The sequence below is a fragment of the Oncorhynchus kisutch genome, linkage group LG22 (genome assembly GCF_002021735.2).
Source record: "Oncorhynchus kisutch isolate 150728-3 linkage group LG22, Okis_V2, whole genome shotgun sequence".
Lineage (NCBI taxonomy): Eukaryota > Metazoa > Chordata > Actinopteri > Salmoniformes > Salmonidae > Oncorhynchus > Oncorhynchus kisutch.
In genome coordinates, this window is record NC_034195.2 from 37,616,119 (window position 1) to 37,643,384 (window position 27,266).

General features: G+C 41.8%; 1 protein-coding gene across 3 annotated transcripts in view; it reads left to right on the forward strand.

Moving 5' to 3' along the window:
• bmal2 (basic helix-loop-helix ARNT like 2) overlaps positions 1 to 27,266 on the forward strand; it is a 33,022-nt gene extending 5,756 nt beyond the window's left edge. The window contains exons 2-16 of one of the 3 annotated variants that reach the window (XM_020455792.2): positions 10,059 to 10,185; positions 10,651 to 10,704; positions 10,813 to 10,854; positions 15,389 to 15,546; positions 15,938 to 16,110; positions 17,838 to 17,955; positions 18,637 to 18,786; positions 19,119 to 19,368; positions 19,711 to 19,817; positions 20,298 to 20,448; positions 20,604 to 20,674; positions 20,782 to 20,896; positions 21,983 to 22,073; positions 22,156 to 22,267; positions 22,539 to 27,266. In XM_020455792.2, the coding sequence (XP_020311381.1) occupies positions 10,059 to 10,185; positions 10,651 to 10,704; positions 10,813 to 10,854; positions 15,389 to 15,546; positions 15,938 to 16,110; positions 17,838 to 17,955; positions 18,637 to 18,786; positions 19,119 to 19,368; positions 19,711 to 19,817; positions 20,298 to 20,448; positions 20,604 to 20,674; positions 20,782 to 20,896; positions 21,983 to 22,073; positions 22,156 to 22,267; positions 22,539 to 22,696 (1,877 nt within the window). In that variant the 3' untranslated portion in view covers positions 22,697 to 27,266. Of the gene's footprint in view, positions 1 to 10,058; positions 10,186 to 10,650; positions 10,705 to 10,812; positions 10,904 to 15,388; positions 15,547 to 15,937; positions 16,111 to 17,837; positions 17,956 to 18,636; positions 18,787 to 19,118; positions 19,369 to 19,710; positions 19,818 to 20,297; positions 20,449 to 20,603; positions 20,675 to 20,781; positions 20,897 to 21,982; positions 22,074 to 22,155; positions 22,268 to 22,538 lie in introns of all 3 variants that reach the window. The other 2 variants (XM_020455794.2, XM_031801637.1) reach the window with 2 other exon arrangements.

A 27,266-nucleotide genomic window follows, 5' to 3' on the forward strand; every position in this document is an offset into this window, starting at 1 on the left:
GAAACTCTAGCAATGACGTGTTGGAAAGGTGGCATCCTATGATGGTGCCACGTTGAAAGTCACTGAGCTCTTCAGTAAGGCCATTCACTGCCAATGTTTGTCTATGGAGATTGCATGGCTGTGTGCTCAACTTTATACACCTGTCAGCAACCGGTGTGGCAGAAATGGATAAATCCACTAATTTGAAGAGGTGTCAACATACTTTTTTATATATATATAAATTTGAGCTTTTGTGCTCTCATGCTTTATGCACAGTTCACATACCTGCATACTTAATTTTGCTTGTTCAAGTAGGCTGTCATCCCCATTTTCAAAGAGAGTCGCTTGTCTGCTTTACAAATATAGTGCCATATCAACTACAGATTTTTTGGGGGAGAATCTGCCTCACACATTGGCAACAATTGACAGAAGCCTAGTATTTTGTATAAAATATGTTAAGTCAGTGCCTTGAATTGAAAATATATTTAATTCTATAACATATACACCTATTCCTACCTCCATACTTAATTTAGCTTGTTCATGTGTCCATCTCCAAAGAGTGCCTCTCATCCGGTTACCAAAGATGCGTTCTTCCAAACGTATTGATTTTAGAAGTGCGATGCATTGATACGTAGGATAGGCCAGGCTCGTTGAAACCTATTACAACATTGACTGCCAACACTCCAAACATAGGCTATTGAGGTTGTAACTTTTAATTGATGAAGGCCTCTCTTTTAAATTGCATATTCAACAATTTACAAAAAAATTGAGGCTGAAATTGGGATTTTGTTTTAGGAATAAGGCCTGTTTTTCTTTTGAAGCCAGAACGAGGCTAGTATCAGCACCATTTCTGCCTTTATGGGGATATTTTATGTATGAATGCTTCCGCTCAGTATTTGAGATCAATTGACACTCTTTACCATGGCACTTTGAGATTTATTTTAAGCTGCAAAACCCTTACGCACCACTGCACTTTGTATACCAGGGTTGGCTGGCCTTCTAGTCACTCGTAGGCTCAGTCACTTTACAAAGCCATTTTGGGGTTACTACCTTTTTTATTTGTGCATTTTTATTGTTCAGAAATGTTGTGGGTAACTAATTCGTTCACTGGACTTTATCCTGCTAACTGTTCCAAATGTCCGAACTGAATTTGGTAAAAGAGCTTTTATGTACTCTGCGCCATCTTCTTGGAACACCTTACAAAATACTTTTAAACTGGAAGAACTTGTCCCGATTGTTGTTTTTAAATCACTGATGAAGGTTTGAGGCTGATTCCCTGACCTGTCAATGTTTTTATTTAGCTGTTTTATACTCTTGTAAATTCAATGGTTTTTACTAGATTACTTGTAGTTTTTCGTGTTGTCTAATTTTTTTGTAATGACTTGGTGCTGCCTATCTTGGCCAGGGAGCTCTTGAAAAATAGATTTTAATCTCAATGAGCCCTTCCTGGTTAAATAAATATTGCGCAAACTGAAATGTTTTTTTTTTGGGGATGTTACTTGTTAATGTAGCCTATGCTATTTAATAAACTGTAGTATCAATCCACAATGGACCAGGAGGAGAATATTCTGTGCCCCCAGCTGAATTGGTTGATGACAATGCAATGACTGTCAATAACCTAGAGAACTTGAGACATATGCATGCAGTGTTAAGCCATGGGGCGAGTTGATTGGTCAGTGAGTGGCCAAGCCCTCATCACATCTACCCTAACTTGTTTAGTAATCAAAACTCATCCTTTTCTCGCCACCGCCAGCTATTTCCCTTATAACACCGGCTGTGAAAATAGCAAAAATATTTCTGACACCCCCGCACCTAGAGCCCCAGTGCTTAGATTTACCATTATGTTAGGTTTGTTAAAATAGAGCCTGTAATCTTTAGACAAGGTTAAAACGACCCTCTGTCAATAGCTGGTATTGTTTTCATATCCTTACAAAGGCATAATGACAAGGAATACAACTGTAGGTATAAACATAGACTATCTAAGACCTTGGTCCTCTGAATAACTGTGGCTAAAAAAGCTTTTGGTTACGTGACGATTAACCTTTAATAAAAGTAAGTCAAGGGAATTGGGGTGTTTTGCAATTCTTTGTCTCTGGCTATGAAAGCTATGGTATCGTTTTTCATACGCTCTTTCTGGCCGCACTGATGCCCACAGATGGAAACTGAGGGGGCAGTCAGGGTAATTTTCCTAATGAACACGCCCCAGCGAGCCTCCGACTGACCTCAGCCAATGACGTCGTCATATAATAATCTAATATTATTACTCATTTGTTTAAGGCACATTCTAGTTTTGATGTTTCTAAAGTAACAAAATAATTTATCGATCAGTGATCTATAGCCATGTCTATCAAGACCGAGGTCAAGACACTGTTCAGGTTTTCATGTGTGTCAAACACCTTTATTGCTCCTGAAGCATATAGCGAGGAGGATTCCCCATGGCAACTGTCTATTTTGCAGTGCAAGACTTGTTGTGAGACGAATAGAAAAATAATTCAATATAAGTCAATGTAAACTTGGGTGGTTCTAGCGCTGAATGCTGATTGGCTGACAGCCGTGCTATATTTGACCGTACAACCACGGATATTACGAAACATTTATTTTTACTGCTCTAAACGGGTAACCAGTGCAATAACCAGTGCAATAAGGCATGTGATATATGGCAAATATAACGGCTAAGGGCTGTGTTGTGTCGTGCATATGAACAGCCCTATTGCTTCATTAGACCACCCTTGTAGGCCTACACTGTTTTTGCATTAACACATTACCTGCATGTAGATTTATTTAACTAGGCAAGTCAGTGAAGAACAAATTCTTATTTTCAATGACGGCCTAGAAACAGTGTTGTTCAGGGGCAGAACAACCTTGTCAGCTCGGGGATTTGAACTTGCAACCTTTCGGTTACTAGTCCAATATAATATATAACCACTAGGCTACGCTGCCGCCCCGATGATGATGCACTCTTTTTGACCCCCATTTTAGTGGATATACATGTTTTAGCCGCTTAGGATCCTGGCTAATAATTAAATACAGAAAAGCAGTGGAAAGGTTAAATGTTCTGTAACATGGGAGTAATGCTATTTCCCTTGTAAAGAACCTTAGCCTTGTGTTTAAGTCCCAGTGAGGTCAGTACCAGTCGAAAGATTGGACACATCTACTCATTCAAGGATTTTTCTTTATTTGTACTATTTTCTACATCATAGAATAATAGTGAAGACATCACAACTATGAAATAACATGTGGAATCATATAGTAGCCCAAAAAGTGTTAAACAAATCAAAATATATTTTATGTTTGAGATTATTCAAAGTAGCCACTCTTTGCCTTGATGGCAGCTTGGCACACTCTTGGCATTCTCTCAACCAGCTTCATGCGGAATGCTTTTCCAACAGACTTGAAGGAGTTATGCTGAACACTTGTTGGCTGCTTTTCCTTCACTCTTTGGTCCAACTCATCCCAAACCATCTCAATTGGCTTGAGGTCGGTTGATTGTGGAGGCCAGGTCATCTGATGCAGCACTCATCACTCTCCTCCTTGGTCAAATAGCCCTTACACAGCTTGGAGGTGTGTTGAGTCATTGTCCTGTTGAAAACAAATTATATTCCCACTAAGCGCAAACCAAATGGGTTGGCGTATCACTGCAGAATGCTGTGAAAGCCATGCTGGTTAAGCACCATCACACCTCCTCCTCCATGCTTCACGATGGGAACCACACATGCGGAGATCATCCGTTCACCTACTCTGCATCTCACAAAGACACTCGATTGGAACAAAAAATCTCAAATTTGGACTCATCAGACCAAAGGACAGATTTCCACCGGTCTAATGTCCATTGCTCGTGTTTCTTGGCCGAAGCAAGTCTCTCTTTCTTATTGATGTCCTTTAAGTAGTGGTTTCTTTGTAGCAATTCGACCATGAAGGCATGATTCATGCAATCAAATAAAATGTATTTATATAGCCCTTCTTAGATCAGCTGATATATCAAAGAAGTACAGAAACCCAGCCTAAAACCCCAAACAGCAAGTAATGCAGGCGTAGAAGCACGGTGGCTAGGAAAAACTCCCTAGAAAGGCCAAAACCTATGAAGAAACCTAGAGAGGAACCAGGCTATGAGGGGTGGCCAGTCCTCTTCTGGCTGTGCCGGGTGGATATTATGACAGACCATGGCCAAGATGTTTAAATGTTCATAAATGACCAGCAGGGTCAAATAATAATAATCACAGTAGTTGTCGAGGGTGCAACAAGTCAGCACCTCAGGACTAAATGTCAGTTGGCTTTTCAAAGCCGATCATTGAGAGTATCTCTACCGCTCCTGCTGTCTCTAGACTGAAAACAGCAGGTCTGGGACAGGTAACACGTCCGGTGAACAGGTCAGGGTTCCATAGCCGCAGGCAGAACAGTTGAAACTGGAGCAGCAGCACGGTCAGGTAGACTGGGGACAGCAAGGAGTCATCGTGCCAGGTAGTCCTGAGGCATGGTCCTAGGGCTCAGGTCCTCCGAGAGATAGAGAATTAGAGAAAGCATACTTAAATTCACACAGGACACCGGATAAGACAGGATAAATACTCCAGATATAACAGACTGACCCTAGCCCCCCGAGACACAAACTACTGCAGCATAAATACTGGAGGCTGAGACAGGAGGGATCAGGAGACACTGTGGCCCCACCCGATGATCCCCCTGGACAGGGCCAAACAGGCAGGATATAACCCCACCCACTTTGCCAAAAGTATATTCCCACTAAGCGCAAACCAAATGGGTTGGCTTATCACTGCAGAATGCTGTGAAAGCCATGCTGGTTAAGCACCATCACACCTCCTCCTCCATGCTTCACGATGGGATGCTTTCCCCACACCACTAGACGGATATCTTCAACACCAACTTACAATCCTGAGATAAGGCCGAGTATAGCCCACAAAGATCTCCGCCACGGCACAACCCAAGGGGGGGCGCCAACGCAGTCTCCTCTGAACAGTTGATGTTGAGATGTGTCTTACTTGAACTCTGTGAAGCATTTATTTGGGCTGCAGTCTGAGGTGCAGATAAGTTCATTAGAGTTATCCTCTGTAGCAGAGAACTCTGGATCCTCATGAGACAGTGTCATCATAGCGCTTGATGGTTTTTGCGACTGCTCTTGAAGAAACTGTCAAAATTCTTGATTTTCAGCATTGAGTGACCTTCATGCCGTAAAGTAATGATGGACTGTTGTTTCTCTTTGCTTATTTGAGCTGTTCTTGCCATAATATGGACTTGGTCTTTTAACAAAATATACCACCCCTACCTTCTCACAACACATGATTGGCTCAAACACAATCCACAACTTCACTTTTATCAAGGCACACCTGTTAATTGAAATGCATTCCAGGTGACTACCTCATGAGAGAATTGAGAGAATGCCAAGAGTGTGCAAAGCTGTCATCAAGGCTACTTCGAATATTCTCAAATATAAAATATATTTTGTTTTGTTTAACACTTTTTTGGGGTTACTTCCTGATTCCATATGTGTTATTTAATAGTTTTGATGTCTTCATTATTAATCTAGAATGTAGAAAATAGTACAAATAAAGAAAAACCCTTGAATGAGTAGGTGTGTCCGAACTTTTGACTGGTAGTGTGTGTGTATTTCAGCCTCGTGTTATCAATGCGCAGAGACGTCATTGAGTGTTTCCAGCATAGTGCTCAGCTGCGCACTCTCGTTTGTTATTTTTGATTAAAACAACCAATATTCGTTAAATCTAAATACCAAAATGTTTTAACTGACAGGTTTAGGTCTGCTTGACAGAGCCGCTAAGCTGTTAGCTATCAAGCTAACAAAGTTAGTCCAAGATGAGTCTTACACTGTAGCCCTCTTTGTCTGGAGAAGTTAATGAACGGTTCCAGGGCTGCAGGAGCTGCATCTACTACACTTTTTTTTCGTGACAAAATGGATCACTCAGAGTTCCAATGCGGCAATTCTTTGCATGCCAAGGATTATAGGCTTGTGGTGTCTTCCTTGATCACGCAAGTCGTCAGCCTACATAAAGACATTCAACAAGCACAGCACTTACCCAAATGGCTGATTGGATGAGAGAGAATTATGATTTGGTGGGCTGTTTTGTTAGACTATTGTGCGGCTTTTTACATTATCGATCATAGTTGAATGCTGGAAAATGTGTGTTATGGCTTTACATGCCCTGCTTTATTGTGGATAAAGAGTTACCTTGTCTAACAGACCACAGTGTGTCCTTTAATGGAAGGCACTCCAACATAATCCAAGTAGAACCAGGAATTCCTCAGGGTAGCTGTCTAGGCCCCTTACTTTTTTCAATCTTTACTAACCGCATGCCACTGGCCTTGAGTAAAGCCAGTATGGCTATGTATGCGGATGACTCAACACTATACACGTCAGCTACTACAGCGACAGAAATGACTGCAACACTTAACAAATATTTGCATTTAGTTTTAGAATGGGTGGCAAGGAATAATTTGTCCTAAGTATTTCTAAAACTAAAAGCATTGTATTTGAGACAAACCATTCACTAAGCCCTAAACCTCAACTAAATCTTGTAAAAAAAAAAAGTGGAAATTGAGGAAATTAAGTTGACTAAACTGCTTGGAGTAACCCTGGATTGTAAACGGTTATGGTCAAAACATATTGATACAACAGTAGCTGAAATTGGGAGAAGTCTGTTGATAATAAAGCGCTGCTCTACCTTAACAGCACTATCAACAAGGCAGGTCCTACAGGCCCCAGTTGGACTACTGGTCAGTCATGTGGTCAGGTGCCACAAAGAGGGACATTCAAGGGCCAGCACGGCTGGCCCTCGGCTGGATGTGCACAGAGAGCTAACATTAATAATATGCATATCAATCTCTTCTGGCTCAAAGTGTAGGAGAGATTTGATTTCATCACTACTTGAATTTGTGAGAGGTATTGACATGTTGAAATCATTGAGCTCTCTATTTTAAATGACTAGCACATAGCTTAGACACACATGCATACCCCACAAGACATACCACCGGAGGTCTCTTCAGTCACCAAGTGTGGAACAGACTATGGAAGGTGCACTGTACTACATGGAGCCATGACTACATGGAACTCTATTCTCCATTAGGTGACTGACGCAAGCAGTAGAATCAGATTTAAAAAATATGTCAAAAATGCACCTTATTGAACAGCAGGGACTGAAGCAACACAAACATGCATACACACACGGATTATGTGTTGTAGATGTGTGGTTGTGGAGTAGGGGCCTGAGGGCACACACTTAGTGTGTTGTGAAATCTGTTATGAGATGTAATGTTTTTCATTTTGCCAGACCCCAGGAAAAGTAGCTGCTGCCTTATTTGGAAGAGTAGCTTTCAGACTGTTTTGGTGGTAAGGCATTTTGGCCTGTCTGGTGACATCACTAGGCGTTAAATTACCTTTTTGACATTTTAATAATTTAGCAGATGCTCTTATCCAGAGTGACTTACAGGACCTATTAGGGTTAAGTGTCGTTCTCAAGGGCACATCGACAGATTTTTCACCTAGTCTGCTCATGGATTCGAACCAGCAACTTTTCGGTTACTGGCCCAAAATCCAGAAACTTCCAAGTGATTCCATACATTGAAACTAGTTCAGTGTAGTTTGCTCACTTCCCCTTGTCCTCTCAATGGAGTGCTGTACTGAAAAGGCTGAAAAAATGTGTCACTTGACTCGTGACGTTGCTGGATGCGGGCCTCCCTCTACTCTCTTGCCAGTAAATTCGTGATTCAGAAATCTGCAAAGTGTGGAAAAAATAGTTGTATTGAAAGTGTATGGCCAAATGAGCTATTTTTGTCAAAAGTACTATCCGTTTTGAGTCGGAAATGGTGTACTTTTCCACCTAAAACATTTGATTATTTTATGTAGCTGACTGCCATATGGGTAACAACTGCGCATGTGCGCTCATAGGGGAATCCCTGCCGCATAGACTGCACATAATGCCTTTATTCACAAATGCAGGTTTTGTTCAGTGGAGAAGTGAAGACATTGTTCCACATTAGTATTTATTTGAGCCTGAGTATTCGGACGAAGAATTTAGGCAAATTGAGCTTCAGATGGCCGCTGCCGCTCTTGCCACCAAAGCCATAAGTTAGCCGTAGCTGGACCACAGCCTTTTCCCTTGATTTCCTGTATAATATATAGCCGGGACCGAACACCAACTTGCTCTTGCTGCCATCTCTTTTTCCACTTTGCGTAAATAACTTTACCTGTGATATGCCTAATTCAAAAAACTTTAATCTGTTTCATCAAGCTCCATATAAGGGCATGTTGTGACATTTCTACTAGCAGTCTGCCCCACAAGGGCACACATGCAGCAGTTGGGCTACATAAAATAACAGCCTGGTCTCATAGACTAGATCTAACTTATTACATGTAAATCCGGGTTACTGAAATTAGTATGAAATGTTACGTTCGGTATGGTTACGTACCCAAAGGTAGCAAGTTTGAATCTCATCCCTCCCCTTAGGAAGATAATGACATTGACCCTACTTCTAAAATGTTTGGAGATTTGAGAACACATTTGGAGTGGCAATCAATACAGTTACATATCAGGATAATATTTTTTACAATATCGCAATATTTTTGTGCTTGTTTGCTGTACCTGCAATCACTGCAGCTGTTTGACAATTCTCCCGAAGCATTAGAATCCTGTGTTAGTGGGCATGATTGTCTCTCAACTCTGTTTTGGAATATGATGACTTTATGACCAGAATTATCCAACTTTTTGGTCAATTTTGTCAATGGAATAAATGTTTCTGACTAATATCGATGCCACATAGATTGTTTTCTAACAGAGAAGTAGTTTTTTTGAAATTTTAAATTAAACTCTTTATGGAAAAAATATGGATACAGTGAATACAGTGGGGCCTGGGATTAGTGCATCCCTTGATAAAGATGAGCATGCTTCAGTTTGCCTGGCAGCTACCCAAAAAACGAGAAAAAAGCGGCAATAGTAACGTTTGTCTATTTTGAGACGCTGTAGCCTGTACACACTTCTTCTAAGTAGTTATAATTCATCTAAGATAACTCCAGAAATCTCATCAATTTTTATGTTTTGCCGAAGACCTCTTAGTCACGCAATTTTACCTCTAAGATGTTTGGTGCAGTCTTTCTCAATTAAAAACTGTGCATGAAAATGAGTCATCTCTCATTGAATGACAACAAAGACTTTATTGAAGAATCCCTACTGTTGACCAATCACGACAAAGGGGCGTGGACTTCTGCTCCGAACTTCAGCTTGCCTCCAGAAAATAATGTGTGCCCGAACAGCCCCAAAAAAACTCTACAAAGTACAAAAGCCCAAAATCCCTCGCCCTCAAAGACATCACAAAATGTTGTCATAATATATGCATATATTGGGAAGCATGCAGACTCATTTAAGGTCAACAGCATCATGAACTTTACCAAATATTTTTACCCCTTTTTCTCCCCAATTTTGTGGTATCCGATTGTTGTAGTAGCTACTATCTTGTCTCATCGCTACAACTCCCGTACGGGCTCGGGAGAGACGAAGGTTGAAAGTCATGAAAGTCATGCGTCCTCCGATACACAACCAAACCAAGCCGCACTGCTTCTTAACACAGCGCGCATCCAACCCGGAAGCCAGCCGCACCAATGCGCTGGAGGAAACACCGTGCACCTGGCCACCTTGGTTAGCGCACACTGCGCCCAGCCTGCCACAGGAGTCGCTGGTGCGCGATGAGACAAGGACACCCCTACCGACCAAGCCCTCCCTAACCCTGGCGACGCTAGGCCAATTGTGCGTCGCCCGGTTACAACAGAGCCTGGGCGCGAACCCAGGGACTCTGATGGCACAGCTGGCGCTGCAGTACAGCGCCCTTAACCACTGCGCCACCCGGGAGGCCCTCAAATTCTTATTTTCAATGAAGGCCTAGGAACAGTGGGTTAACTGCCTGTTCAGGGGCAGAACGACAGATTTGTACCTTGTCAGCTCAGGGATTCGAACTTGCAACCTTTCGGTTACTAGTCCAACGCTCTAACCACTAGGCTACCCTGCCGTTTACTCAGGTCTTTAATCCATTGTTAATGGATAGTGTGTGTGTGTTGGTTGTAGGGGATGTGTTGGTGGAGGAAAACCAAAGCCATTCTGTCTCTCTGCCCAGCTTGATGACCCCCACCTCAGCCGCTGGCATGACCTCAGGAATGGAACTGCCCCGGAAACGCAAGGGAAGCATGGACATGTAAGTGTGTGTGATTTAAAAAAATATGTATCTGTGCCATTATCACATCCATCTCTTACAAGATTATTGGACACTATTTTCATTTAGTAAATAAAATTACAGTACAAAATTGTACAAATTTGTTAATGTGTGGTGTTTGTGCTTTATGTGCCTGCTTGCGTCTGTTCCCCCCCCCCCCCCCCCCCTAGTGGTTTGATACCTCTCACTGTTTTGGATTTGCTGTGTGTGTGTCTGTGCATGTGGGTGTTTGAGTGAGACATGAGGACAAACCAGTAAAAGTACAGCGCCCTTCATTATCGATGCATCGTGCAAACAACATCTTAACAGCATGTCCAGAGTCTAGACTGAAGTCAGGAGGACTTATGTTTGGTATCAGCCAGGCTAACTAGGCAGAGCAATTGGCTTTTTAAAACAGCAGATGTAATTGGTTTTGAGTTTAAATATAAGCATGCACTTTGTTCCCAGGGAAATCAAATCAGCCTCCAATCTGGTTGCAGATATGAAAGATGAAGAAGACCGGTACTGTTCAACGACTCTCAAGGCTCTGAGCACTTTATTCAACACACTATTAATTCACTAGACTGTAGATGTGATTTAATTTTAATATACTCTGTATCTCTCTTACAGATCTGAAGGGGAGGACTCTCAGGCTAAAATCAAATGCTTCAGGTATCTGGGTTACTCATTGACCACAAACTGGGAACTTTTTTGGTGTTATGTGAGTTTAAGTAAGATAGGATATTCAACTTATACATATAACCTCTATGTAATTATCATGTAATAGGCTAGTAAATGCATGCAGTTATGGATGGATAATAAAAAATGACTATATGGGTGAAATACAGTATATCCAAAAACTTGGTGAATGACCTACAACCAAGGTTTACAGTGCCTTCAGAAATGATTCTCACCCCTTGACTTTTCCACATTTTACAGCCTGAATTTAAAATGGATTAAATTGAGATTTGTTGTCACTGGCCTACACACAGTACCCCATAATGTCAAAGTGGAACTATGTTTTCACATTTGTTTTACTAATTAATTAAACATTTCAATCTGAAATGTCTTGAGTGAGTGAGCATTCAACCCCTTTGCATAAAGCTGAGTCAGTAAATATTCAACCCCTTTGCTTACAGCTGCAGTATGTAACTTTTTTGGTGACGCCACCAAATTTAATTAGAAATGTGAGTTATAGATCTTACATTCTCATTGAAATAAAGTCTAAGAAGCGTTATATTTGTTCTATGTCCACTATTTCTATGCTTCTCATTCTTGAGTTTTGTTTTGTTTCTTTTACTTTCGGTTTTGTACACCAGCTTCCTAACAGCTGAAAATACAATATTTTTGGTTATGGAAAATATTGTACAATGACTATATTATCCTTGCTTCTTTTGTCTCAAACTCAAATTAGCCAAACTATTTGAATTTTAGCAACCTGGAAATGGCGGAGCGATTTCTGCATAGTGCACCTTTTGAACAAGTCACATAAGTTGCATGGACTCACTCTGTGTGCAATAATAGAGTTAAACATGATTTTTGAATGACTACCTAATCTCTGTACTCAACACACATGATTATCTGTAAGGTCCCTCGGTCAAGCAGTGAATTTCAAACACATATTCAACCACAAAGACCAGGGAGGTTTTCCTATTTTTTTTTCTTCTTATTTCACCTTCATTTAACCAGGTAGGCAAGTCGAGAACAAGTTCTCATTAACAATTGCTACCTGGCCAAGATAAAGCAAAGTGGTTCGGCACATACAACAACACATAGTTACACATGGAGTAAAACAAACATACAGTAGAAATATAAGTCTATATACAATGTGAGCAAGTGAGGTGAGAAGGGAGGTAAAGGCAAAAAAAGGCCATGGTGGCGAAGTAAATACAATATAGCAAGTAAAACACTGGAATGGTTGATTTGCAGTGGAAGAATGTGCAAAGTAGAGAAATAATGGGGTGCAAAGGAGCAAAATAAATAAATACAGTAGGGAAAGAGGTAGTTGTTTTTGGCTAAATTATAGATGGGCTATGTACAGGTGCAGTAGTCTGTGAGCTGCTCTGACAGCTGGTGCTTAAAGCTAGTGAGGGAGATAAATGTTTCCAGTTTCAGAGCTTTTTGTAGTTTGTTCCAGTCATTGGCAGCAGAGAACTGGAAGGAGATGCGGCCAAAGGAAGAATTGGTTTTGGGGGTGACCAGAGAGATATACCTGCTGGAGACCGTGCTACAGGTGGGTGCTGCTATGGTGACCAGCGAGCTGAGATAAGGGGCAACTTTACCTAGCAGGGTCTAGTAGATGACCTGGAGCCAGTGGGTTTGGCGACGAGTATGAAGCAAGGGCCAGCCAACGAGAGCGTACAGGTCGCAGTGGTGGGTAGTATGTGGGGCTGGCACTGTGATAGACTGCATCCAATTTATTGAATAGGGTATTGGAGGCTATTTTGTAAATTACATCGCCAAGTCGAGGATTGGTAGGATGGTCAGTTTTAGGGTATGTTTGGCAGCATGAGTGAAGGATGCTTTGTTGCAAAATAGGAAGCCAATTCTAGATTTTACTTTTGGATTGGAGATGTTTGATGTGAGTCTGGAAGGAGAGTTTACAGTCTAACCAGACACCTAGGTATTTGTAGTTGTCCACATATTCTAAGTCCGAGCCTTCCAGAGTAGTGATGTTGGACAGGCGGGCAGGTACTGGCAGCGATCGGTTGAAGAGCATGCATTTAGTTTTACTTGTATTTAATAGCAATTGGAGGCCACAGAAGGAGAGTTGTATGGCATTAAAGCTCACCTGGGGGGTTGTTAACACCGTGTTCAAAGAAGGGCCAGAAGTATACAGAATGGTGTCGTCTGCGTAGAGGTGGATCAGAGACTCACCAGCAGCAAGAGCGACATCATTGATGTATACAGTGCCTTGGTAGATAAAAAAAACTACACTTTGGATGGTTTATCAATACACCGTCACTTCAAAGATACAGGCTTCCTTCCTAAGTCAGTTATCTGAGAGGAAGGACACCGTTAAGGGATTTCACCATGAGGCCAATATTGACTTTAAGACAGTTTGAGTTTAATGGCTGTGATGGGAGAAAACTGAGGACGGATCAACATTCAAATCAAACTTTTTATTTGTCACATGCGCCGAATACAAGTGTAGACCTTACAGTGAAATGCTTACTTACAAGCCCTTAACCAACAGTGCAGTTCAAGGAAGAGTTAAGAAAATATTTACCAAATAAACTAAAGTAAAAAGTAACTACAGCCCCGTCGATGTTAATGGGGACCTGTTCGGCCCAACTTTTCCTGTAGTCTACGATCAGCTCCTTTGTCTTGCTCACATTGAGGGATAGGTCTCTGAACCGCCTCCCTATAGGCGGTCTCATCGTTGTCAGTGATCAGTCCTACCACTGTTGTGTCATCAGCAAACTTAATGATGGTGTTGGGAGTCGTGCTTGGCCATGCAGTCGTGGTTGAACAGGGAGTACAGGAGGGGACTAAGTATACACCCCTGAGGGGCCCCAGTGTTGTTGACTACCCTTACCACCTTGGGGCAGTCCATCAGGATGTCCATGGATCTAGTTGCAGAGGGAGGTGTTTAGTCCCAGGATCCTGAGATTAGTGATGCGCTTCGTAGGCACTATGGTGTTAAACGCTGAGTTGTAGTCAATGAACAGCATTCTCACATGTGTTCCTTTTGTCCAGGTGGGACAAGGCAGTGTGGAGTGCAATAGAGATTGCTTAATCTGTGGATCTGTTGGTACGGTATGAGAATTGGAGTTGGTCTAGGGTATCTGGGAGGATGCTGTTGATGTGAGCCATGGCCAGCCTTACAAAGCACTTCATGGCAACCGACGTGAGTGCCACGGGGCAGTAATTATTTAGGCAGGTTACCTTCACTTCCTTGGGCACAGGGACTATGGTGGTCTGCTTGGAATATGTAGGTATTACAGACTCGATCAGGGAGAGGTTGAAAATGTCAGTGAAGACACTTGCCAGTTGTTCCGTGCATGCTTTGAGTACACGTCCTGGTAATCCGTCTGGCCCCGTGGCTTTGTGAATGTTGACCTGTTTAAATGTCTTGCTCACATCGGCTGCCAAGAGCATTATCACACAGTCGTCCAGATCAGCTGGTGCTCCCATGCATGCTTCATTGTTGCTTGCCTCTGAGCCTACAAGGCATTTTAGCTCATCTGGTAGGCTCGCATCACTGGGCAGCTCGCTTCTGGGTTTCCCATTGTAGTTACTCCAAAATATTAACTTAATTGACAGAGTGAAAAGGAAGTCTGTACAGAATAAATATATTCCAAAACATGAATCCTGTTTGCAACAAGGCACTAAAGTAATACTGCAAATAATGAGGCAAAGCAATTAACTTTTTGTCCTGAATAGAAAGCGTTATGTTTGAGGCAAATACTTCACATTACGGAGTACCACAGTCTACATTTTCAAGCATAGTGGTGGCTGCATCATGTTATGGGTATGCTTGTAATCATAAAGGACTGGGGAGTTTTTCACGATAAAGAACAAACAGAATGGCGCCTAAACAGTCAATCCTAGAGGAAAACCTGCTTGTCTGCTTTTCATCAGGCACTGGGAGATTAAGTCACCTTTCAGCAGGACAATAACGTAAAACACAGAAGTTGCTTACTAGGAAGATGGTGAATGTTCCTGAGTGGCCGAGGTTACAGTTTTGACTTAAATTTACTTGAAAATCTATGGCAAAACCTGAAAATGGTTGTCTAGTAATGATCAACAACCAATTTGTCAGAACTTGAAGAATTTTGGAAAGAATAATTGGAGAATGTTGCAGGTGTGGATAGATCTTAGACTTACCCAGATAGACTCACAGCTGTAATCGCTGCCAAAGGTGCTTCTACAAAGTATTTACTCAGGTGTGAATACTTATGTAAAATCCGATATTTTGTTTTCAATACATTTGCAAAAATGTCTGAACATGTTTTCACCTTGTCATTATGGGGTATTGTGTGTAGATGGGAGTGAGAAAAAAATCTACTTAATCCCATTTCAATTCAGACTGTAACACAACAAAATGTGGAATAAATCAAGGGGTATGAATAATGTAAATGGATAATGTTAGGTTGAATTTTGAGAACACAATCCCATAAAGCCAGACCAAGAAGTAGGGAGGTGTCATGAGAGAAAATGGGTTCACCGCATCTGGTGTCATTGAGTGTCCATCTCTCTCCAGGGAGCCTCACAGCCAGATCGAGAAGCGGCGCCGGGACAAGATGAACAATCTGATCGACGAGCTGTCAGCCATGATTCCCACCTGTAACCCCATGTCCCGCAAGTTGGACAAACTCACCGTGCTCAGGATGGCTGTGCAGCACCTCAAATCCCTCAAAGGTAGCCTACTGTACAGTTGGTTGGCCTGCTCACCCACTTAATACTTTACAAATATGAGGTAGACTTAAGTAATGTGAGTTAATACTGTACTAATACAAGGTAATACTTTATTTGTACTAATACTTTCTTAGGAGACATGGTGATAGCTTAACCACCAACTGTCACCTTGTCTTAGATGGTTTCGGGTAATTTTAAGTCGCAAATTGTTAAGTATATTGTACATTGTATTAACTGTAAAACTGATATTATTTTTATGAAGAAAAGCCCAAGTATATTTTTTACTTCTTTGGCAATGGCTCATAAATATCACACACATTAATATATTGCTTCAATGCCACTTGATAGAAACAACAAATCCTCGTCCTCTCTGACTGCTGTTATACTTACCCAGGTTCCACCTGTTCCTTTGCTGAAGCCAATTATAAGCCTTCATTCCTCCCTGATGACGAGCTCAAACACCTCATTCTCAAGGCTGCAGACGGGTTCCTGTTCGTAGTGGGTTGTGATCGCGGAAAAATAGTCTTTGTCTCAGAGTCCATCAACAAGACACTGAATTACAGCCAGGTGAGAAATCTCACCACTACACACTTTATTAACATTTTCAAATGATTCACACAGTTTCTGTTACAGAATAATAGTTCTGATGTTCTTTGATAGCAAGTTTTAGGTTGCATTGGAACAACGTTAGGTTAGGATTTACTTTGACTACATATCCATAATTCATTTATTACTTATAAGCGTTTCATTAATGTGTTAGAACAGGTCCCAACCGCATTATGTAAAGGAAAATCAATGAACGACCTGGAAGATATGTTTGAGTGGAACTGACCTTCCATGGAGTTGCATTATTTTTCAGAGAACACACAGAGCCCCGAGTTGATTACATTATAGCCATGGTATAAAAGTGATAAACACATTTGCTGGTAGACATGTGTTCAACATCCACTGAAGTAGCTAGATAGCTACAGTAGTTGCCGTGGTAACCAAGCCATCAGTCGTAGCTTGCCATTATGGGAAACAAATTCAACAATGCCCCAAAAAATTTTAATTAGACTTTTGCTTTCAAAAGCAGCTCAAACATGGAACATGTCAAAAAATAACTATAGCCATTGAATTCTGCTGTGCAAATATACTGTGCATTATAAGAAATTATGCACGCTCTGGAATGCACTTCAAATCAATCAGAAACAAGTATTCACTAATGCCAGGGTATAGTAAAGGTTCATGAAATATATCCATAGCATATCTATAGCGCATTCGTGTCAAGCAATGCAATAGGTCATATTTATGTATCTTAATAGATGCATCATTGCAATGACAGCATATTGTCATCATTATGGCTGTTTTCAAAAGTGTGATTTTTATCATACCAGTGTTGGTGAATATGCCCAAAGGTTAAACCCCCGTCTTGAGAATGATGATATACAGCCTGAACTAGCACTATTTCCCCCACCAGCCGGTATCGGCCTGTGACATACCAGAGTGGCAAACTGCGCAGTTAATTACCATGAAGTGCTGAACTTTAAACGCATTATGAATGGGAAAATAGATTTGACTTTACATTGACTGCATGGAATTCATAAATGCAGTGCATTCGGAAAGTATTCAGACCTATTGACTTTTTCCACGTTTTGTTAAGTTACAGCCTTATTCTAAACTGAATGTCCTTGAGTGACCCAGCCATAGCCTGGACTTGAACCTGATCAAACATTTCTGGAGAGACCTGAAAATAAAAACCTGTTTTTGCTTTGTCATTATGTGTAGATTGATGAGGGGGAAACACTATTTAATCCATTTTAGATGAAGGCTGTAACAAAATGTGGAAAACGGCCAGGGGTATGAATACTTTCCAAATTAACTTTAGATCCTTCGTGTGTGTTTATAGACCAGTATGACCAACTTCATTGTGATGTGGAGGAGGGCTGTCAATGAAGTACGAAAGCGTTATGTACCTCAACTACACTATTTAATCTGTAAAATGTACCCTGAGGGTTCAACCCTGTAGGGATCTTCATGCACCATTGACCTCAGTGAGAGGAAGAAGGTAAGTCACAGACCTATACCGGCCAGTGGGGGAAATGGGGCTGGTACAGGCTACATATCAGCATCATTTTCAGAACATGGTTTGTCCTTTTGGCATATTCAGTTAGACTGGTAATGCGGTTAGGACCTGTTATAACACATTCATGAAATGCTTAAAGATATCTAATGAATGTGTTATGGAGATGTAGTCAATGTAAGTCGTTACTTATTATCAGCAAGTGGAGTTGATTAGTTGTTTTTGTTTACAGACGGAACTGATTGGACAGAGTCTCTTTGACTACATTCACCCAAAGGACATGGGGAAAGTAAAGGAGCAGCTCTCAGCTTCTGAGTTATATCCCCGCGAGAGACTAATAGATGCTAAAAGTAAGTATGTGTGACTCTCAGCTGTGTGCGGGGACAGGGTGTGAAATGTAAGGTGTGTGTGTTTTCCATAAGGAAAATGTTGACCACAGCAATGCTGAAATGACACCGTGGTAGGAGGCTGGGTAGTTTCCATAAAAAAGTAGAGCAGTGTTACACCCTAACACATTGGGGTCCTCCCCCAGGAAGTGAGGCAGCAGCCAGTGAAGGAAAGCTCTCAGGAGTGGAGATTAACTTGGCCCATACCATGGAGCATACTGCACTGTGTGAGTGGGTCAGTGGGATGATTGTCTGAGGAGTGGGCAGGACCTTTTGGACTCAAATTGTAAAGCAGTGTCGTACTCATGCCTGACAGTTGTAGTGGAAAACATCAATTTCTGAGAATATCATTTTGACATAGAAAATAACTGTATTGTTACTTGCAATGATGAGTAGTCTCAGCTGATCTATTGTGTGTGTCTACACTATGTTCTGCTAACTGTATGTCATTCTGGATAAGAGCGTCTGCTAAATTACAAAAAATGTACAAATGTAAATGTGAGGTGAATTGCGTTGGCATTGTGTGTGTTTGTGAGTGTGACTGAATCTCCACTGTGTGTCTGAGTGTGTGCGCGTCCGCATGCCTGTGTGTTACTCACTCTACTGTGTATATGCCTCTGTCTAATCAGCCTTTCTTCTCACCAGCGGGCCTGCAGGTCCAGGCTGACCTCCCGGTCGGAGCAGCTCGGCTGTGTCCGGGGGCGCGACGCTCCTTCTTCTGCCGCATGAAGTACCACAAGATCTCAGTCAAACAGGAGGACAAGGAATTCCAGTCCAGCACATCGAAAAAGAAAGGTAGGGGAAAAATCTGTCCCCATTTATAAAGTATGGTCTTCATAAATGTAATGGACATATGGAACCTGTCTGTATAACATTGAGAGAATATTTTCCCCTCTTTAATGTGGATTGGTGTGAAGGAAAATAGTTTCCCATCTTTTCCTTAAGTTTGTGTGTTTGTATAAGGCAGGACTGTCCTTTTCTTTCATAATAAAACATAAAATTAAATGTATTCTCTGGATTGGAGTAGCTGCTAAACAATGAATGTAAATGTGTTCATTAAGATTTAACTGTAATGGAAAAACAAATGGATGTAAAATGTCTACCTGTCGTGCTGTCCCCCCATGTAGAGTCTGAGAAGTACTGCACTGTCCACTGCACAGGCTACATTCGCAGCTGGCCCACCAGTCAGCTGGGGGAGGATGGGGGTGAGGGGGAGACTGACAAGGACAGCTCCCACTTCAGCTGCCTGGTGGCCGTGGGCCGTGTCCACCTCCACGCCGTCTCTCTTGTCAACGGGGCCAACGAGGTCCTGGTCAAAGCAACGGAGTTCGTCACGCGCTACGCCATGGATGGCAAGTTCACCTTCGTCGACCAACGGTGATTGTTTTCCTCTCTTTTTGATTTAATGTTTAGGTTCTTATTACACTCAATGGGAAGGGGCTCAAAGTTCTTCCTCTTGGTCTCCAAGCACTGGGTGGCAAATAAAGTATAATGAAAACTGGATAATGTAATTATCCCATGAGTGTGGATGTGGTGTCTCTAGAGAGTCTGGGTCACTGACTCATATCACTCAGACTCGAGTTGCCTTTAATTGAAGAACAGCACAAATTTGTGCATATCAGACTGTCCTCTTCATAACCACATTGGCTCCTCTGAAGAAGTGATGACTTGAAATCATGTGATTACTAACAATATGTTCTACACCTCTACTCCTTACAGAGCCACCACTGTCCTAGGATACTTACCCCAGGAGCTGCTTGGAACGTCATGCTACGAATACTTCCATCAAGATGACTTGCCACATTTAGCAGAACGACATCGAAAAGGTAGGATCTCGTTGGTTCAGCCAGTGGTTGGTTGCCAAACTAGTTTATGCTGTCGCTTGCACCATGCCTTTCCTGTTACCAACCCGAGAGACAAGAAACATTCAAAGTCTTCCCTAGAATTCCTAGAATGTGGAATCAAATCATAACCCAGGAGCAAAGAGCCAGAGGCTAGCCACAACCCACCAGTAGGGCCTCAAACCACTACATGGGAGAAACGGTCCTACTTTTGAACCATGTTGCTACCCAACTTCAATGTTTTTTCCTAGTTTCAGAATTGCCCCCCAAAAAATCCCCCCCATTGTTTTCTTCCGGTATTCCCCTGAAATGGTAATCAAAAATGGAAATAAAAACATTCCTACTTGCATGCCATAAGCAGCTTTCATGCTATTATTACTCTTGTTCTAACCATACCTAGATGTTAAATGGAATAAAGAATATCTATCTCCTCTAACTTAAACTTTCACACCTTTTTCCTTTCAGTGCTGCGGAGTAAAGAGAAAATAGAGACACATTGCTACAAATTCAAAACGAAACATGGCTCTTTTGTCACACTACAAAGTCGGATGTTTAGTTTCATAAATCCCTGGACCAAAGAAGTAGAATACATAGTGTCAACCAATACTGTCATGTCGTAAGTACAAATCTTTTCCTTTTCCTCCTTAGGATCGTCACTGATCTTTCTGTACTGTCGTTGTAGCTTTGTGACACTGTGTAATTCAACCTTTTTTCTCAAAACTCTTTCCCAAAACGGTTCTCTCATGTGTCCACATTCTCTCACGTCTCCAGCAGTGACCACAGTCCAACAGACAGATCTGGGGACAAAGCAGAACCGTCAAGTAATTCCAAGGCTTCAGAAGGTTAGTTGAGATGTCAACTTGAAAAAGCTGACAATTGGTGTTAGATAAGCATTGAGGTCTATAGCTAAATAGACCTAACCTGCGGCTAATGAATGTTTTCCTCCTAGACGATGGCAATAAGTCTCTTCCCATCATCCCGGGGATCTCCAGTGCTTCCAGTACCATGATCTATGCAGGGAGCATCGGGACCCAGATCGCTAATGAGCTGCTGGACTACAACAGGTGGGTGATGAGGTGTGGTAGCCTATCAGTGAAGATGGACATGTGGCAGAGAAATGGGGTGGTGTGTGTGTGTGTGTGTGTGTGTGTGCGCGCGCATTACCAGTCAAAAGTTTTGGTTGTGCGAAGGGTGGCTACTTTGAAAAATCTAAATATGTTGTGATTTGGTTAACACCTTTTTGGTTACTACATGATTCCATTTGTGTTATTTCATAGTTTTGATGTCTTCACTATTCTACATTGTAGAAAATAGTCCAAATAAAGAATAACCCTGGAAAGACCAGGTGTCTCAACTCTGGTACTGTCATTTATTTATATGTTTATTATTATTGATGGATAATAATGTCATTGGATGCCCATCAACTTGTGAATGAAGAATAGCAGCCTGTGAAGGAATAGCTATAGAACTGGGTTGTGTTCATTGGGGGGTGTATGCTTCCCTGTCTCCTTTGGGGAATCGTGTCAGCTCTGCTAAGACATTTCTATCTGCAACGATCAGTGCTTGGCACCCTCTTGACGAGATTCTGGTGAATCTTTTCAAACTGCAATAAGCTGTCAAAAACATTTGAGAAGTTGTAGGTGTGAAAGGCGCACAAGTTTGGACCAGCGCCTGGAGATGTCAAAATATATTCTTATTTATTTTACCTTTAAGGCAAGTCAGTTAAGAACAAATTCTTATTTTCAATGACTGCCTAGGGGCAGAACGACAGATTTGTACCGTGTCAGCTCGGGGGTTTGAACTTGCAACCTTCTGGTTACTAGTCCAACGCTCTAACCACGAGGCTACCCTGCCGCCCCAATTTATATCACTATGAATTAGGTATGCTGTTCAAGCTATGCTTGAATTTTTACATTTTTATTTTATTTAGCTTTATTTAACTAGGCAAGTCAGTTTAGAACAAATTCTTATTTTCAATGACGGTCTAGGAACAGTGGGTTAACTGCCTGTTCAGAATGTGCGCAATGATATTGTCGGTACCTCACTATATATATTCTGTTTGGCATTGTTGTCACTGTACCAAAGCAGTAAACAAGCTCAGAAATGCCTGAGGTGTGATTGTTGTGATCAGTTTGATCTGTCTGTTTTAGGATGAACTCGTCCCCATCCAGCGGTAATGTCAGCCCCTTCACTGTGCTGAAGGACAAGTCTCCTCTGCAACTTGCACTGTCCAGCAGCAGCGTAAGTCTCTGTGTGTGTTGTGTGTGTGTGTGTGTGTGTGTGTGTGTTACTTTAGTAACTTTTTTCCCCCTGTCTCGTTGAGGTGCCAAATGGAGAGGTGGCAGACCTAGAGATGCCAGGGAAGTCCAGTTCAGAGGAAGGTGAACAACAAGAACTCAAAAGACCACAATTCCCTGCAGGAGAATCACTCATGGGTACATCATCACATCTCATCCCTTTAGCCCATTACAGTCTTGACTAGTTTAGGATTGGTCCTTTGTGATACCGAACAGAGAATTTGATGATGGTACTCTTCTCGCTGAAGATCCATTGTTCAGTCGTAGATTATGTGGTTCTGTGACTGGTTTGTAGTCCTCTTTCACGCCCCCTCTCTCTCTTCCTTGCTCTCTTTCTCTGCCCCACACTCTTTCTGACAATTTTTTTTCTGACCATCTTTTGCTCTCTCTTCCCTCTCTCCTCCCCCAGTGGAAACTTCCCAGCTGGATATGGAGAATATGATGGACCCTGGCCTGGGAGGCCTTAGTAATGACGAGGCGGCCATGGCAGTGATTATGAGCCTGCTGGAGACGGACGCCGATCTGGGCGAGGCGGTGGTCATGGATGAGATCAACTGGTCCCTCTGAACTGGTCCCTCTTTGTCTCATCTCTCCTGAAACTCTCCACGTCTCACTAAAATTGACTGCACTGATCTCTCTGAAACTTGCCACAGCTCACTGAAATTCTAAACCTCTCTGAACCCCCCCCCCCCCCCCCCCCGGCTCTCTGAAACACACTACAGCTCTCAATAACTTGACCCAAACACAGCATTTCCCTCAGTACAGTTTTCTCTATCACCAGGTATCGTCTCCCTTTTTAAAACATATTTTATTTATTTATAAGTTGTTTTAGTTTTTTCCACATAAGCTGTGTAATCTTCAGGTGGCTGTTTACATTTTTTTTAAGACAATGGGATCGAGTGGCGATAAGGGACAACAGCTCTCCACCACTTTCAGTGGGAGGAAGAGAAGAGTCTGAGGCTATGCCTACAAAGCATTTCAGGTGGCCATTTTGACTATTCTTGGCGGCTAATTGTCCGTATCCGCTTTCCTCAGACCTACAGATCACGTTCCCCTGCTCAGACGTTGCATACGTCTACCAATTATTGTGTGCCAAGTCATTGACTGTGTCATCGACTGACAGATTGCTATAACATATGATGTGGTTAGCTGATACGTAAAATACCTATCCAGGGGTTGTAAGATCTGGCATGCATCAGCTACGCCTGGGCAGAGGAACGCGCCCACAGTCTCTCCCCATCGCTGGAGTGGCCTTAGGAGGCGTGGTCTATTTGAGCAGCAGCCTTTTTGTGCCCCCACGTGTCACATCCTATAAGACTATGGCTGAATCCCAAATCACTCCCTTCACCCCTTGACCCTCCAGTTAGCTTTCACGCTTGCCTCCGCCATATGCACAAGTGTCCCAAAGCAGAGGGAGTGAAAATTGTCATAGGTGTGGGGGCTAATTAGACAGCCAAGCAAACAAGGCTGCAGGCTTTAGAGCGAAGTGCTATCCCGACACGCTCCGCGATATGTTTTGAGTTTGCGCATTTTTATTTGAATATACAAGTATTTGAATATTGGAATGCATTTGGCAATACACTTGGAAGGTATTGGCATGTATTTGAAAATAACCAGTATTTATACAAATATTTAAATACTCCCATGCTTTTGAACCCAGGTCTGTTTGGTCCTAGGTTTATTTTAAATAATATATTTGGAAGTAACTATTTGAAAATACTTATGCTTAAATAGTAGGCTATTTTATAGGAAATCATTTGAAAATCCTTCTAATAGAAGTAGTTGATTCGGCACCACATTATTTTAAAATATTTAAATACACAGGTCTGGTTGACATTGACATTGAGAGTCACTGATAGTCCGCTATCAATGTGCCACTTAGAGATTTTCCCACCATCAGAGTAACTGGGCGTGTCACGGCCTAACCACCAACTCTCTGGCACACAGCATTTGGACCGACGTGTGAAGACCTGGTATGGATAAATGCCACATTCACCCACCATCTTGACCCATTCTTAAAAACTGAAATGGAGGTTTAAGGGAATAGACTTAAATTCTATTATTAAAATAGAGATGTATCAAATACCTTATATCAAAATGTACAGTTTATAAATGATCTCTGAATCAGGGATCACTCAGGGAGCAACAGAACAGAAACCACCCCTCATTCCTCCATTTCATGTTTATTCAATCTTTTACACTTTTTTTATCACTTGTAGCAGTATTTTATTTCTCAGGCTATATATCACACACCTATAGTATGTGGGAGTACAGAAGTTGGTATTGTTGTAAAGTGATTTGTTTTCTTTTTACAACGTTTTTCGGCTTTATGACGCCCATGCTTTGACTTAATTTCATGTGTCATAATGCACTGATAGACAACAGTCTTATATGGCTCATTCAGGAGGTGCTACTTCAGAGGTAAACCAAGTAGTTTGTGGTGTGTGGATTCTTTAAGGGACTACTATGCAGAGTGAATGTTCCAGAACATCTATATAGATCTCTGTCTCTCGCTTATTATTCAAACCAGGGGTTGTAACCATAATTATTTTCGTTACATTCCACTGTTCCGCCCAGCAAAATAAAGTTCTGAAGTGGTTCAAAACCCCCCCAAAAAAATGGTTTATATCATTCCTTTCTCTTCCTTTTTAAACCTCTTTAGCTCAACATTAAATGACTTCACCAATCAGTGTGGGTAGAGCAGCTTGCTATGGAGGGGGCAAGCTGTAATAGATGTTTACATGCATTGGACAGACATGTGTAGGGCACAAGATGTGACTGAAATTTTGCAGGTGGGGAGGGAGCGAGCAATAGAGGGTGGAGGAGGCTTGGCTTGAAGCGCTGGGCATTTTGTTATTACATGCATTATCTGAATTAGGATCACAGCATTATACTTGCGGAGGAGCAGATTCAATGAAGGAACTTTGGACGTCTTTGAACTTCCAAGAGTTGGCTTAACTTTGGACCAGAAGCTTTGTGTGTGTGTGCAGAGCGTCACCAGAATTTAAATAAAAACACATTTGACCTTTTTGTAGTTAATAAAGCCAACTTGAAACATGATAAGTATAGTATCCTTAACTAGTATTGTGTACGTTTATCCATTCTTCTCAAATAAAAAAATCTATCTCTAATTTTGGAATAATCACACTAATGTCAGCAGGCCACCACACCCTACATACTCAATAGAGTACATGCCATATACACACTCGAATACGACCCCCACTACCTGTCTGTGTCTATGTTTTGGAGGGCGAGAGATAGGTAGCCTACACACACTGGCAAACATTTTCAGCTGGCAGGCAGACACTGGAATAAGTTTCTGAGGGACAGAGTGAGGGCTTTGCATAGGCACTTTTTTTAAGGAGGGGGGGGGGTACTGGGGGGGGAAAATGCCCTGAAGGTAAAATAACAAATTAACCAGTTTTTTTTTGTGATCAAATTTGTTTTGCTATTGGTAAGACAGGTACACATGGACAAAGAAACAAGTAACAAGACCTGGACAAGACAAAAATAGCCAACTACTTTATTTGTAGTTGCCCATTTTACCATTGCCCCACCAAACTATAAGAAGCTGAAGCTGGATAAGCATACTTTTTAAATGTGGTGGCTCGAGGTCATGTCAGTAAGCCCATCACCTGCCATCCATGGTCACACTGATTGGTCTATGGTCACCATGCTTTGAATGAATAACGGTTTTTGTGAGGTAAGACTAAAGAACTAAAGTCATGACATATCTTTAAAATGATGCTATCTTTAAAATGATGCTGTTTAAACTCCAATGCCTGTGTGCATACTGCTGTTTTAGCCCATCCCGCCACGGTCGTTACTTTTTAAAGTTTGTTCACATTTTGTGCCAGTAATGATTTTGATTCGGTTCTGAGGGTGGGATGGATGGAGGTGTATTGTGAGTTCTGAAGAACACTGTCTCTGGAGCTCCACGTTTGCTTCAATACTAAGGGAGGCACCAATCCACTAGGACCCCCACTACCTGTCTGTGTCTGAAGTGCCTCATGCCATTTCTGCATGGATACCTGAGAAGTATATTACAAACCATCAGTCCCACCTTACCTCTCAACACATTAAATGGTATGGCATTTCCCCTCTCGACTGTTTATTGGATCATGGGATTAATCGGAAGTATGAAACACGATTGGTGGCTGGATTTGACGTGCCAATCACGAGCCTGATCACAGATGATGGCATTCAACAAGCAAGCTGTGAAAGCATGTGCCATAGATACAGGCTGGTCCTATAAAAGGAAAAAAGTTGTATGATTTTAGTTTGTTTTAAGATGTTTTTTTTCTTCTAATATCGTTGTACTGTATTTGTGAATGCCCTGAATTGTGAAACGGTTAAAGTGTACGTTTGTACAGTAGGGCTGCCGCCCACCCTATTGCCATTGTATGGTGGCATTGAGTGGAAGTCGAGTACTGTTCTGTACTTTGGTTAGAGTCAACCTCAACTGCCCCTGTCCCAGTTTGGAATCCTAAACATTATCCAAGGTATAGTTAGATTTAGTGGTTTTTTGGTTCCCTTTATATCCCGCCCAGTTGATCTTATTGCATGCAGCTGCTTTTGTATCCTTTTTTTTAATGCATTTTTTGTTTTCGCCTTTAAAAGACAAACTAGGGTATGAGAGACTGGTATGTGTGTAGGCGTGTGAATGAGTAACCATAAACCATTATCTGTGGACTGATGAGGCTTCAGAAACTGTTTCCCAGACTAGTGCTGTTTCCCAATTAATGCGGATGCCCTAGAATCTAGACAAACCAATGTTTTATTGTGCTTGTGGCACAGGGATCCCAGTTGGCCACAGTTAGCCTTGCCTTTTAGCCTATCCACACACAAGCAAGGCCCTTCTTTACCTGCGGGCTCAGAGAAGAGCTGTTTGTTAGCAGGGGAGGCTAGTCAGTGACGCATTCACAGCTTCAAAATCACCTGTCTGTTTTTTAAAATATACTGTATTTGTTACTAACTGTTAGTGTATCTGTTTTGTTTGTTTTAATAGTGGGCTTAAGAAACACTTAAAGATTCATGGCATTATTGCTGCTTCAACAGGTCTGGTCTATGGCAGAGAGGCTGTCTAAGCTGTCTTGTGAAAAAAGGTTATTCTTAATAAACATTAGTTTCCTTTTAA